Here is a 13743-nt window from a genome sequence, read left to right as displayed (position 1 = left end):
TACTGAACTTGCTGCAAGAATCATATAGGTTTTGTCACTGATATTAGCAAGTAGCAGATATCACGGTCTCCAGGATGTCCCCCAGCATTTCCATCAATGTATTTTTCAAGTGTGGCTGCAGCTAGGATCAGGAGGCAGCTGATATGTGTGCAACCAGCTTCCACTGTGCTGTAAATGAGTAGCCTAAAGATGACATGGTGGCACAGTGATTAGCACTTCTGCCTCGCAGTGCCAGGGACCTGGGTTTGATTCCTGGCTTGGATCACTGTCTGTGTGGAGTCTGCACGTTCTCCCTGTGTCTGTGGGTTTCCTCCCTCATTCTGAAATGGTGCTGGTTAGGTGCATTGGCCATGCTAAATTCTCCCTCAGTGTACCCGAACAGGCGCTGGAGCGTGGCAACTAGGGGGATTTTCACAGTAACTCCATTGCAGTGTTAATGTAAGTCTACTAATAAATAAACTGCAAACGTTGAAAACTTTTAACTAATGTACATGCAGATCAGTGATGCTGTCCGTGGGACGGTGAAACAAACCTCAGGAGCTAAATGGCTGCCTCCTGTTATGATTTTTCTGCATCATTTTTCTATTTGCCTCCTCTCTGTGACATAGTTCGAAAGCTCAACATTAGTTTTCTCATGTATGCTGATGAGACCCAGCTGTATCTCAGCATAACTCTATCTCTGTCAACTGTTGTTAAATTAGCTCTTCCAAAATTTACTCCAATTAAAGGAAAAAGTGCACCACAGGAACAGGCCCTTTGGCACACCAAGCCTGCACCGACCCTTCTACGTAGCCCTCGTCCTCTCTATTCCTTGCCTATTCATGTATCTGTCAGGATGCCTGTTAAACGTTGCTGTTCTACCTGCTTCTACAACCTCCTTGGTAGCGCACTCTAGGCACTTACCATCCTCTGTAAAAAAAAACTTGCCCCTCATATCTCCTTTGAACTTTCCCTCTTTCACCTTAAACCTATGTTTCCACATGATTGACATTTCTACCTAGGGAAAAGCTTTTATAGTTCAGATTGGGCCTGAGTAACACTGACACCCAAGCCACAAGGTCGTAGTGTTAAGCCTCACTCCAGAGACTTGACCACAAAACCTCCAGTACAGTACTGAGGGTGTGTTGTACTGTCAGTGGTGCCATTTCTGGGGTGACACATTAAAAACTTCTATCAGGTTGTCTCTCAGCCTCTTTTGTCCAACCTCTCCTCATAACTAATAGCCTCCAACCTAGGCAACATCCCTAGTAAATCTTTTCTGTACCCTCTCCAAAGCCTCCACATCCTTCTGGTAGTGTGGCGACCGCAATATTCCAAATATGGCCAGACTAAAGTTCTACAAAGCTGCAATATGGCCCGCCAATTGCCCTGAAATCTTGGGAAGACTGCCGTTGTCCCCACTCCCAATCCTGTTCCCTGACTCCTGACTCCATCCCTCTCCCCTGCAGCAGTCTGAGGGTTAGTCCAGTCCGTTTGCAACCTGTGACATGCTGCAGTATGGAGAGGAAACCCACTCTTACTGGGGCATTAATGTCACATTTCAATTTGTTTCTCCGTTCACTTTCTCAGACACTCTGTTCTTACCTCACTGTCTGACCTGCTGCTTTGGATCTTTCTTTCTGGCAGTCGCATTGTTGCTGTGTCTCGCTCTGTTTCGCTTCCTCTGCTTTTCCTTTCCATATTGCAGCATTTCACAGACACCGATGGGCCTCAAGACCATTTCTGCCTCTGTACCGAGGCCCAGCAACAAGTTTTAATTTGTACGTGTGTTCCCAAAGTTAAAGAAAGTTATTATTCATGATTGAAGAATATACTGTCCTCTGCGTCCCATTCTCTAAAGACTTGTTGCCAGTTTATTGAGTAGAATGGCTTCCTACTTTGTGATTTGGCCTCTCTCCAGATTGGTAAGTGATCAGGGCGGGGCATCTAATTTCAGGTTGCTATGGTGTTGTTGTCCTCAAGTATAACACAATACATTTGTACATGTAAAGACACCATAAATTTGTTATTTAAATACGCCTTGCCATCCTGACACCAGTTTAGAGTTAAAGTGCCTTATAAGTGCTTTGGAGCACTGATCTAATTCTTCTTTTGCATCCTATTTGTGCGACTGCACCTCTGTGTATATCTCTTAACAGAACCACTGACTTCTTTTAAAAAAATAACTTTATTTTGCTTAAGTATTATTTTGAAAGTTGCCAATTTTGCTTTTTCTCAGAGGAGTTCCCGCAAACTGGATTTTCATGTCAGCTGTGTGAGAAACGCAGCTCACAGTCAAACAATTTTAGTCGAGTCAAGTTCTGAAGGAGCAAGATATTTTATTTAACGTTCTTGCAAGACCGGGTGTCCAAAAATATAGGCACACCTTACGTCGGTTTGCAGCACGTTTTTATATTTTTTCTACAAGCATTGTAATGGCTTTGCAATATGTTGTTCTACCCTAATTGGTGGTCCCTGTCCCATCTATGTGTTGTCATTCCCCTGTTGGCCCAAGGTGCCCCAAGTTCCCATCCCCTCTACTCCCCTTCTAACCATAAGAGTGCATGTTTGTAGTGTTGATTTAATGTCCTTACTTGATTAGTCCTTATGGGTACCCATCCGTCTTATCTAAAACTGTTCACATGTCCAGTTCAGACCAGCTGTAATCAACCTTTTGCCAACTTAATCACTGCTGTCCTGACTATCTCAGTGACCTTCTTCCCCTTTAGGGAGTATGCTCAGTTGTAGAATCAACACATTTTGCATACCATTTGTTTTTACAACCTGGACCTTATACATTCTTACAGAATGTGGTGTATGCTTCACTGCACGCTACACATCTGGCATTATTCCTGCACCACAGGCAGTCTCTTTATTGTCCCTGACTATTGTTCTGTTAGCAGCAGCGAATTTTATGTCCTGTGTTTGTGACTAAAATCACAGTTGTTCCCATAATGTGGGTTAGCAATGTGCCTGACTATATCCAGTCTACCTGACTTTAGGCTATTTTTGTATGGTGTACAGATATATGTGTTAACAGCATCTTTACCTGTTGCTCACAATTGGAAGGTGTGTTGTGGCGATATCAGCCCTGCGTCACAATCTCTCCCTCTGTGTTGCTTGAGGGCCTTCCCTCTTGCATTGTGGGTGGAACATTTTGGTATATTTAAACTGCACGCTCGTGCCAGTTTCCAGTCAGTTCACTGCTCCTCCAGTCCTCAGTTTATCTTCCCCTTTTGGAGCTGCTTTACACCGATGAGTAAGGGAATGACTACTTCTCTTGCAGGCGAGTTTCTTGATCGGAAGAAAGCTGGACGGAATAGTCACCAAGCCGCGTTGACCTTTGAAGAAGCTGTGGAAGAAACTGGTATTGTTTTCTGCAATCCTTTTATGCTTTTGTGTCAGTTGGAAAATGATTGTTGACTGTATTGTAATAATTGTCATGCTCTCGCTGCGAGTCCAGACCTTCGCTTTGGTTTGGTGGCCTGAGATGAAATTCTTGTTCTGTCGGGCAATCATGTGTTGGCGACCAGCTGTGCCCTCAGTGGGCAGCACTCTGGCCACTGGCTCAGAAGGTTCTGGGTTCAGTCCAAAGATCTTTTAAGTTTAAGCTTATTTATTAGTGTCACAAGTAGGCTTGCATTTTCACTGCAATGAAGTTACTATGATAATGCCCTAATTACCCTGCTCCTGGCTCCTTTTGAGTACCCTAAGGGAGCATTTAGCATGGCCAATGCAACTAACCAGCACGTCTTTTGGGCTGTGGGAGGAAACCAGAGCACCCAGAGAAACCCATGAAGACATGGGGAGAACATGATACTGCACACAGACATTGACCCAAGGCCGGGAATTGAACTCAAGTCCCTGGCATTGTGAGACAGCAGTGCTAACCACTGTGCTATTGTGCCACTCTGTGGGCACAAAATCCAGATTGTCCCCTCATGGTGGAGTGCTGGGCTGTTGGAAGTGCAGTTTTTCTGGCGGGATGTTAAACTGAGGCGTTTTCTGCACTCTTGAGTGCAGGTATAAGATGCCATCACTATTCGGAAGAACATCAGGGCAATTCTGGTGTCCTGGGCTATGTTATGCTTGAAGCAAAATAAGAAATACTTGAAGGAATCAACAGGGTAGATGTAGGTCAAATGTTTCCTTTAGTTGGCGAGTCTAAAACAAGGTGGCACAATTTCAAAATAGGACCAAGATGAGATTTTTTTTACTTAGTGTTGTGAATCTTTGGACTTCTCTCCCCAGGGGGTTGTGGAAGGTCAGTCATTAAGTATGTTTCAAGCAGAGATTGACAGGTTTCTAAATATCATTGACATAAAGGAATATGGGGACACTATGAAGGGGAAAAAGATATTGAAGTAGATAATCAGCCATGAGCGTATTGAATGATGGAGCAAGCTCAATGGGCTGAATGGCCTACTCTTGGTCTGTGTTCCTATGTAATGCTTCTGTGAAAATCCTAAGGTGCTGCATGGTAGCACAGTGGTTAGCACTGCTGCTGCACAGCGCCAGGGACCCGGGTTTGATTCCCAGCTTGGATCACTATCAGTGTGGAGTCTGCATGTTTTCCCCATGTCTGCATGGGTTTCCTCTGGGTGCTCCAGTTTCGTCCCATGCTCCAAAGATGTGTGGTATAGGTGGATTAGCCATGCTGAATTTCCCCTTAATGTCAGCTAGGGTAAATGCATTGAGTTATGGGGATAGGGACTGGATGGGATTGTGGTCGGTGCAGACTTGATGGGCCAAATGGCCACCTCCTGCACTGTAGGATTCTATGACATCCTGCTGTATTAAAGGTATTATGTAAACAGATTGTAATGAAACCTAAAGTATTCCAAAATAAAACCGTTGGCCATAAAGACAAAAACTGATGACGTTGAAGAGTGCTCAGGTACGACTGAGAATCCCACCAGTTTTACTGTGGCGATTTGAATTCCGAGGGCTTGAATAATCATTATTGAATGTTGTGTTTTTTCTTTCTCTGTCAGTTTTACTTTATTGCTGTTGGAAAGCCTAACTTTATTTTCTGTTAACTTTTTCAGGGTTTGGCACTTTCCACGCGGCACTGTTGATTATCTGTGGCTGGGCAAATGCCAGCGATGCAGTTGAAATTGTGTGCGTGTCATTCCTGCTTCCCACTGCCCGCTGCGATCTTCACCTTAGCACGGCAGATATGGGTTGGCTGACAGCAAGCATCTTCCTAGGTAGGCCTTTTCACAAACTGACGGCTATTCCTGGTACCAGCAACTGACGTGGAGATGCTGGCGTTGGACTGGGGTAAACAAGAAGTCTCACAACACCAGGTTAAAGCCCAACAGGTTTATTTGGTAGGCTTGTGTTTATTTGGTAGCACAAGCCTCGAGCTTGTGCACTAACCACCAGCAACTGAGACAGCCCACTTGGGTCTCAATGCCAGGCAGCTGCAGGCACGGTGGCACAGTGGTTAACACTGCTGCCTCACAGTGCCAGCGACCTCGGTTCGATTCCCAGCTTGGGTCACTGTGCGGTGTCTGCACATTCTCCCCATGTCTTTGTGCATTTCCTCCACGTGCCCCAGTTTCCACCCCACAGAGTGAAAGACGTGCTGGTTAGATGCATTGGCCACACTAAATTCTCCCTTGGTATACCTAAACAGGCACCGGAGTGTGGCAACTGGGGGAATTTCATTGCAGCGTTAATGTAAGCCTTAATTGTGACACGAATAAATGACCTTAAACTCAGAGGTATCCAAGGCAAGCCTGAAAATGAGGAGACTAACGTGGAAGTTTTTCTGTCTGCCATTTCCACATGTCACGTCTCCTTCATCTGGTCAAAGAGTGCGTGTTTCTTCTGTCCCAATGATGCGATAGCCTGGTTTGCACAAGCTTCTCTGCCCCAAACCCGTATTGATTTGTGGATGGTTGATGGTAAGCTTTGATGATGGCACAGGGCTCACTGATGAGATGCTGGATGGGTGATGCAGAACCCGCCAAATGAAATCAAGAATTAACATTTAGTGGAATTGAGTCAATTTTGGGTTGCGACTAGATTAAGTGACCCATAACACTGCCAGATTTCTGTTCTTTCATGGAATGTGAGTGCTGGCAAGTCCAGCATCTGTTGCCCATCCCTAATTACCCTTCAGAAAGTAGTGGTGAGCTATCTTCTCAAGGGTAATGAATCATTGCAGTCTAACTGGTGTAGGTACACCCATGGTATTTTTAGGTAGGATGTTCCAGGAATTTGACCCAGCGACTATGAAAAGTTTAAAAAGTTTATTTATTATCGTCACAAGCAGGCTTACGGTAACACTGCAATTAAGTTACACTCCAGCGCCTGTTCGGGTATGCTGACGGCGAATTTAGCACGGCCTGTGCACCTAACCAGCATGTTTTTTGGACCTTGGGAGAAAACCGGAGCACCTAAGGAAACCCATGCAGATTCTGCACAGTCACCCAAGTTGGGAATCGAACCCAGGTCCCTGAGGCTGTGAGGCAGCAGTGCTAGCCACTCTGCCACCAAATCCACCCTACCTACAATATTTGCTTCCTTCAATGCTTAAAAAAAAGTTTAACAAATGCGTAATTTGATTCAGTTAAATCATGAATGTGTGTAGATTCATCATCATAGATTAAAAATTGAATGTACAACATTTATTTAATGGCTTTCAAATGTCGCTTTAATGCACTCTGGGGTCCTGAGTGCGTAATTCAAAACAGGTACTTGTAAGTTTTTAACCTGGTGTTTCCCAGGGTGGAGTGTCATTGGTTAGACTAGCATTTGTTACCCATCCCTAATTGCCCTTGAGAGGGTAGTATTGAACTGTCTTCTTGAAGCGCTGCAATCAGTGCGGTGTAGGTACATCCACAGTGCTGTTAGTGAGAGAATTTCAGGATTTTGACCTAGTGACAAGTGAAAGAACAGTGATATATTTCCAAGTCAGAATGGTGGGTGGCTTGGAGGGGAAATCTCCAGCTGCTGGAGTTCCCATGCGTCTGCTGCCTTTGTCCTTCCAGGTGGAAGAGGTTTGGAAGATGCTGTCGAAGGAGCCTTGGTGAGTTGCTGCAGCGCATCTTGTAGATGGCATATACTGCAGCCACTGTGCACTAGTGGTGGAGGGAGTGAATGAGGGAAAGCTGTGCACTGTTGGAGATTTCATATGAAAAGTTAAACCCAGTGAGTGTCAAAGGCCCTGTGGACTTTGGAGGTAGGTGTAGTTGTGATTGGATGTGGTTGTAGTTATGAGTGGCTGCCTTAAGTTCAAAATTTCTCCTCACCCTGAATCTAAACTGTCTGCTGCTTTGTACTTCAGAATATTTGACTAGATGGCTTTAGGATGACTTGGTATCTGGTATGGATGCAATTCATTTTTTCCAGTGGGTTAGTCTGAGTTACGTGTACGCACCCTTGGATTGACAATGTTTCTTCTTGATTTCTGCAGGTATGATGATTGGGGGATACATATGGGGCGTTCTCGCAGACTTAAAAGGCCGTCAGCGAATTCTTGTATTTTCTTTGGCGGTGAATGGTATCTTTGGAGCTGTGTCCAGTATGGCATCTGAATTTTGGCAATTCCTACTCTTGCGATTCATAAGTGGAATCGGGTGAGTATTGAGTCGAGCTGCTAATGCTCCTCTCTTCACCTCCCTTAGTTCCCTGCAGTGTGTGTGACTAAGTGGCCAAAGCACAGAACATGGCCTGCTGCTGTGTGATGGGACTTTACTGTATTGTCTCGCATCTTTGTTCCTTCTCCCCCTCGTCCCAAACATATTCAGCTGAGTTTGAAAAAGTGGATGGGATCATTAGAAAGGTTGCTGGAGTACTAATCTTCTTCCACAGCTCTTCCTTAAGTTCTGCCTCTCAAGAGGGGCTCATCTTAGTTGTGAGTTGCTGGTCAGTTTTCTCTGCCTGCTCTGTGCAAGAGCAGAAATTGAGTGGGATGGTGTGGGTTGGAGTGGAGTGAGGAGACTTTGACCTACGTGGCTGTCGGAGCTGGAACTGTGCATTGGAGCCACAAATGAGAATACTGTTGACGTATAAGAACATAAGAACATAAGAAATAGGAGCAGGAGTAGGCCATCTGGCCCTTCGAGCCTGCCCCGCCATTCAATAAGATCATGGCTGATCTGTCGTGGCTCAGTTCCACTTTCCCGCCCTCTCCCCATAACCCTTAATCCCCTCTCTTATCAAAAACCCATCAACCCGCTTCTTAAAAATATTTAGCGAGGCAGCCTCCACCACTTCAACGGGCAGAGAATTCCAGAGATTCACCACCCTTTGAGTGAAGAAGTTCCTCCTCAACTCCGTTCTGAACCGCCCCCCCTTTATCTTGAGGCTGTGCCCCCTAGTCCTACTGTCTTTTTTGAGCGGGAAGAGTCTTTCCACCTCTATCCTATCCATCCCATTCATCATCTTATACGTCTCAATGAGATCTCCCCTCATTCTTCTAAACTCTAACGAGTACAAGCCCAGTTTATTCAGCCTCTCCTCATAGCTCAACCCCCTCAACTCCGGTATCAGCCTAGTAAACCTCCTCTGCACTCCCTCCAGGGCCAAAATATCCTTGCGCAGGTGCGGCGCCCAAAACTGCGCACAGTACTCCAGCTGCGGCCTCACCAATGCCCTATACAGCTGCAGCAAGACCTCCCTACTTTTATATTCAATCCCCCTCGCTATGAAGGCCAGCATCCCATTCGCCTTCCTGACCACCTGCTGCACTTGCAGGCTGGGTTTTTGCGACTCATGCACAAGGACCCCGAGGTCCCTCTGCACCGTCGCCTGCTGCAGTTTTTCGCCACGTAAGTAATAGTCCTTCCTACCATTCTTCCTACCAAAGTGGACCACCTCACACTTGCCAACATTAAATTCCATTTGCCATTTCCTGGCCCATTCGCCCAGCCTATCTAGATCCTTCTGCAGACTCTCCACACCCTCCGCACAATTTGCCTTTCCCCCAATCTTGGTGTCATCAGCAAATTTCGACACCCTACACTCGGTTCCCTCCTCCAGATCATCTATATAAATGGTAAATAGCTCAACATAAAGATTGCGTTGGATTTAATTGTAACTCTCAAAAGAGGAACTAATGAATACCAGAAAAGGAAATATTTGCAAAGCTATGGGGAAAGATTAGGGGAGTGGGATTAATTGGAAAGCTTTTTCAAAGAGTTAGCATCGTAAAGATGGGATGAATGACTTCCTTCTGTGCGGAAGCATTCTGTGACTCATTATTCTTGGGCTTTAGGCCATTGTGTAAATCTATTCCCATCGGATGATATAGAGCTATAGAATCCCTACACTGCAGAAAGAGGTAATTTGGCCTATCGAGTCTGCAGCGATTCTGTCCCACCTAGCCTTCATCTCCTCCCTATCTCTGTAACTCCAAGCATTCACCATGGCTAATCCACTTAACCTACACATCTTTGGACACTAAGGGGCAATTTAGCATGGCTAATTCACCTAACTTGCGCATCTTTAGACTGTGGGAGGAAACCCACATAGACACGGAGAGAAAGTGCAAACTCCACACAGTCTGGTCAACAGGAATGGAATTGAACTCGGATCCTTGGCGCTGTGAGGCAACAGTGCTAACCACTGCGCCACCATATGTTTGTGATCATTCTGACCCACCTCATTTCTAGCTAACTGCCTTCCTTTTCCTTTGCTCTGCAGTTTGGGATAAATTTTTTAATAGGCGGGCTCAAATTTGGAGCCTGACTGAGACTTCCACGGTGCTCTGTATCTGCCCACAGTCTCAGAAGGTGAAACCTCAGATGTTTTGGGGTTAGGGCATGGAGGATAGCTTAATTTGATTTATTTTTGTCACATGTATTAGTATACAGTGAAAAGTATTGTTTCTTGCAAGCTATACAGACAAAGCATACTGTTCATAGAGAAGGAAAGGAGTATAGTGTTGCAGTCATAGCTAGGGTGTAGAGAAAGATCAACTTAATACGAGGTAGGTCCATTCAAAAGCCTGGCAGCCAAGAAGTTGTTCTTGAGTCGTGTCCTCAGACTTTTGTATCTTTGTCCTGACGGTGTGCGTGGGGTCCTTGATTATGCTGGCTGCTTTTCCAAGACAGTGGGAAGTGTAGACAGCATCAGTGGGTGGGAGGCTGGTTTGCGTGATGAACTGGACTTCGTTCACGACCCTTTTGTTTGGCAGAGTAGAGGCATGTTGCATGCTTAGAAACGTAGAAATATAAGGACTAACCAGGTACTCAGGTATCCAAGTCACACTCAACCCCTCTGAAATATACATGACACCTTAGTTATCCGAGGGCTACGTTTCATTGTAACATTGTGCAACCGATTAACTTGACAGAACAAACAGAATACGTTTTTAAATAATTAACTTCAGCATTCGCGTTCTCTCTCTGATCTCTTGCTAGTCACGCAGTCTCTTCCTTCTACCTATTACAATGAAGATGAAACGGGCCAAACTACATTCCTGTATCAAACCATCATTGCAAAGTTGGCTGGTATCCATTCAGACAGAGACTAGAGACAGAATTAATCACCTTTTCCCACAAACTATTTAACAATCAAGATCTATACCAGTGGTTTGTAACATTAAGTCTTCAAATGATAATTATCAGAGTTTTTAACTGATTGCTAGGTTTCGTCTAGTGCTTTGCAAACTTTTTGATTTATTATTGTCACATGTATTAGTATACAGTGAAAAGTATTGTTTTTTTGCGAGCTATTCAGACAAAGCATACTGTTCATAGAGAAGGAAATGAGTGTAGTGTTGCAGTCATAGCTCGGGAGTAGAGAAAGATCAACTTAATACGAGATTCAAAAGTCTGGCAGCAGAGAAGTTGTTGTTCTTGAGTCATGCCCTCAGACTTTTGTATCTTTGCCCTGACGGAAGAAGGTGGAAGAGAGTATGTGTGTGGGGTCCTTTGATCAAAACTTCCCCTATGTGACCTTAGCATGTGTGTGCGGGAGTGCCCTAGGGAGCCTATTAGGACAGAAATCCTTTGTGTGCATGTTGAGCTAATCCCAGGATTGTTCCATCTTGAGTCGCCGTTCCACAATCACTATTGCTGCCACAGAGGAGAGGGTGCTTGTGAGCCCAATTGTTCACCCAGCCTGGGAACCCCTGTTGTTGACAGACACTCAAGGCTAAGTTTTGTGCCTCTGCCAGGTTCTTTCACCCCACGTTTAATGCATATTCAGATCTGTATAGCACTCGATTCATGCTCTACAGGCAATGAAGCACCTTTGAAGCAACATGGTTGTTGCAATGTAGGTAACGCATCTGCTGTTTTGTATACAGCAAGATCCCACAAAAAGCAATGGACTAAAAGACCAGGTGATGTGTTGTTACTGATGTTGGTTGAGGGTTAGACACTGTCCAGGACACTGAGGTGTGCTACTCTGCTCTTCCTTGAAATAATGGCCCTAATATTTTGCATCCATGTGCGAGTCCCTTGTGGAAAAGTCAGCATCTCTTGGATCCAAAATGTTCTTCTGTATGGATAGAGGGAGCTGAGGTGGATGTGTTTGATCTTTGATAGTAGGCATGCTATCTACTGACTGGTCTTGTGCTAATCTAACTCTGCTTGCTTCCTCAGTGTCGGCGGTTCCATACCAGTCATATTTTCCTATTTTTCGGAATTTCAACCCCGGAACAAAAGAGGCTGCATGGTCAGTGCTTTGGCCACTTTCTGGATGACAGGCAACATTATAGCAGCAGGTGGGTGAAGTCGTGTGTGTGTGTGTGTGTGTGTCTGTGTGTGTGTGTCTGTGTGTGTGTGTGTGTGTGTGTGTGTGTGTGTGTGTGTGTGTGAGAGAGAGAGAGAGGGCATATGGAGGCTTACACTGCCAACCCTTGCCTCACCCCGTGCCCCACCTGGTGTCTGCTGGATTACTGGGTGCTGGTGGTGTTGCTCCCTTGGGCCCTGTTTGGTGAGAGAGCTGTTGATTGCCAGTTCTGTGAATGTGCCGCCGTCTGGGTAATGGATTCCAACTTTGTTATTCATTCATGGAACATGGGTGTCGCTTATTGACCAGCATTGCCTATCCCCAGTTGCCCTTGAAACTGAGTGACTTGCTAGGCCATTTCAGAGGGCAGTTGGGAGTGAGTCTGGAGTCACACGTAGGACAGACCAGGTAAGTAGGCAGATTTCCTTCCAAAGGACATCGGTGAACCAGATGTGTTTTTCTGACAATCAACTATGGTTTCATGGTCATCAGCAGATTTTTAATTCCAGATATTTTTGCTCTATGCTTCAGGTCACTGTCCGTGTGGAATTTGCACATTTTCCCCATTCCTGTGTGTGTTTCCTCTGGCTGCCCTGGTTTCCCCCCTCGGGTGCAGGTTAGGTGGATTGGCCATGCTAACTTGCCCCTTAGTGATGCGATTTGTGTAGCCATGATGTGGAGATGCTGGTGTTGGACTGAGGTGGGCACAGTAAAAAGTCTCATAACACCAGATTAAAGTCCAACAGGTTTATTTGGAATCACGAGCTTTTGGATTGCTGATCATCTGATGAAGGAGCAGCGCTCCGAAAGCTCATGATTCCAAATAAACCAATTGGACTTTAACCTGGTGTTACAAGTGTATATGTTCGGAGGTTAGCCATGGTAAATGTGTGGGGTTACAGGGATAGGGTGGAAGTGTGGGCCTGGGTAAGTCGGTGAAGACTCAGTGGACCAAATAGCTGCCTTCTGCCCTGTAGGGATTCTATTCTATGAACATCAATGAATGCATCTTTTTCTGACATGCCTCCAACCTCAAATTGAATGATGGTGCAGCATCTGTGATTTTTGCCAGTTCTCTAATGTTTTGTATCTGCAGCAAGAACTGTTATGATGACAATATAATTAGTACTAACCGTTGCCTCAACACGTAAAACACCCTTTGGTGCTGTGCGGTAGAGCGTGTCGTTTTGCCTACTCTCTAATACCATTTGCTGACACGTTGAAGAGTTTCCTTCATCTGCTTGCATCCGTTCAAGATTAAATTTTGATTCGGCAAAGGTATCCTGCATCGTAACGGCAGCAACTTTAATTTGTAATGTGGCAAAACCTCCCACAGACCTGCACTGGGGATCAAATGCAATTCCCGTCCCCAACTCTCTGCAGTCACGTAAATCTTTCCTTGCCAATTGAAAAGGACGTTGCTGCTGCTGCTGCTGCTTGTGGGGTTGGAGAAGTAGTTTACCAATGTCTGAGTATCCGCTAGATATCTGTGAGGATGTGATGGTGGCTAACACATGGGTTACGATTCCACAGGGCAGTGGTAACTAAACAGAAGAGTCCCTTTAATACTGTTTGCAAAACGTCCAAGAGTTTATGTGAGAGATATCACTAGTTTGGAACCAAGGGGTGGCATGGTAGCACAGTGGTTAGCACTGCTGCCTCTCAGCGCCAGGGACCTGGGTTCAATTTCTGGTTTGGGTCACTTGTGCGGAGTCTGCACATTCTCCCCATGACTGCATGGCTTTCCTCTAGATGGAAACCCAGCTCAGGTTTAACCCCACAGTCTGAAAGATGTGCTGGTTAGGTGGATTGGCAGTGCTAAATTCTCCCTCAGTATACCCGAACAGATGCCAGAGTCTGGCGACTAGGGGGATTTTCACAGTAACTTCATTGCAGTGTTAATGTAAGCCTACTTGTGGCACTAATAAATAAACTTTAAAGTGCTGAGGATCCAGCTATTGAGTGATACTTTGGATGATTTAAAGTCGTCTCCACCACCCATACCAACACCAGGTGCAGTGAGAATGAAGCGTGTGTCGTGTGCCTATGTCACATGAAGATTGCGTGACC

At 45.4% G+C, this 13743-nt stretch overlaps 1 protein-coding gene across 3 annotated transcripts in view; it reads left to right on the top strand.

The window, feature by feature from the left end:
• sv2 (synaptic vesicle glycoprotein 2) overlaps nt 1-13743 on the top strand; it is a 78822-nt gene that overhangs the window by 9333 nt on the left and 55746 nt on the right. For all 3 annotated transcript variants that reach the window (XM_080183342.1, XM_080183340.1, XM_080183341.1), the window contains exons 2-5: nt 3266-3346; nt 5028-5189; nt 7406-7568; nt 11544-11665. In XM_080183342.1, the coding sequence (XP_080039468.1) occupies nt 3266-3346; nt 5028-5189; nt 7406-7568; nt 11544-11665 (528 nt within the window). The remainder of the gene's footprint in view (nt 1-3265; nt 3347-5027; nt 5190-7405; nt 7569-11543; nt 11666-13743) is intronic.

The sequence above is a fragment of the Carcharhinus amblyrhynchos genome, unplaced genomic scaffold, assembly GCF_965287045.1.
Source record: "Carcharhinus amblyrhynchos unplaced genomic scaffold, sCarAmb.v2.hapA chromosome_254, whole genome shotgun sequence".
NCBI lineage: Eukaryota > Metazoa > Chordata > Chondrichthyes > Carcharhiniformes > Carcharhinidae > Carcharhinus > Carcharhinus amblyrhynchos.
The sequence above is the reverse complement of the archived record's forward strand: the minus strand, read 5'-3'. Positions and strand labels throughout refer to the sequence as shown.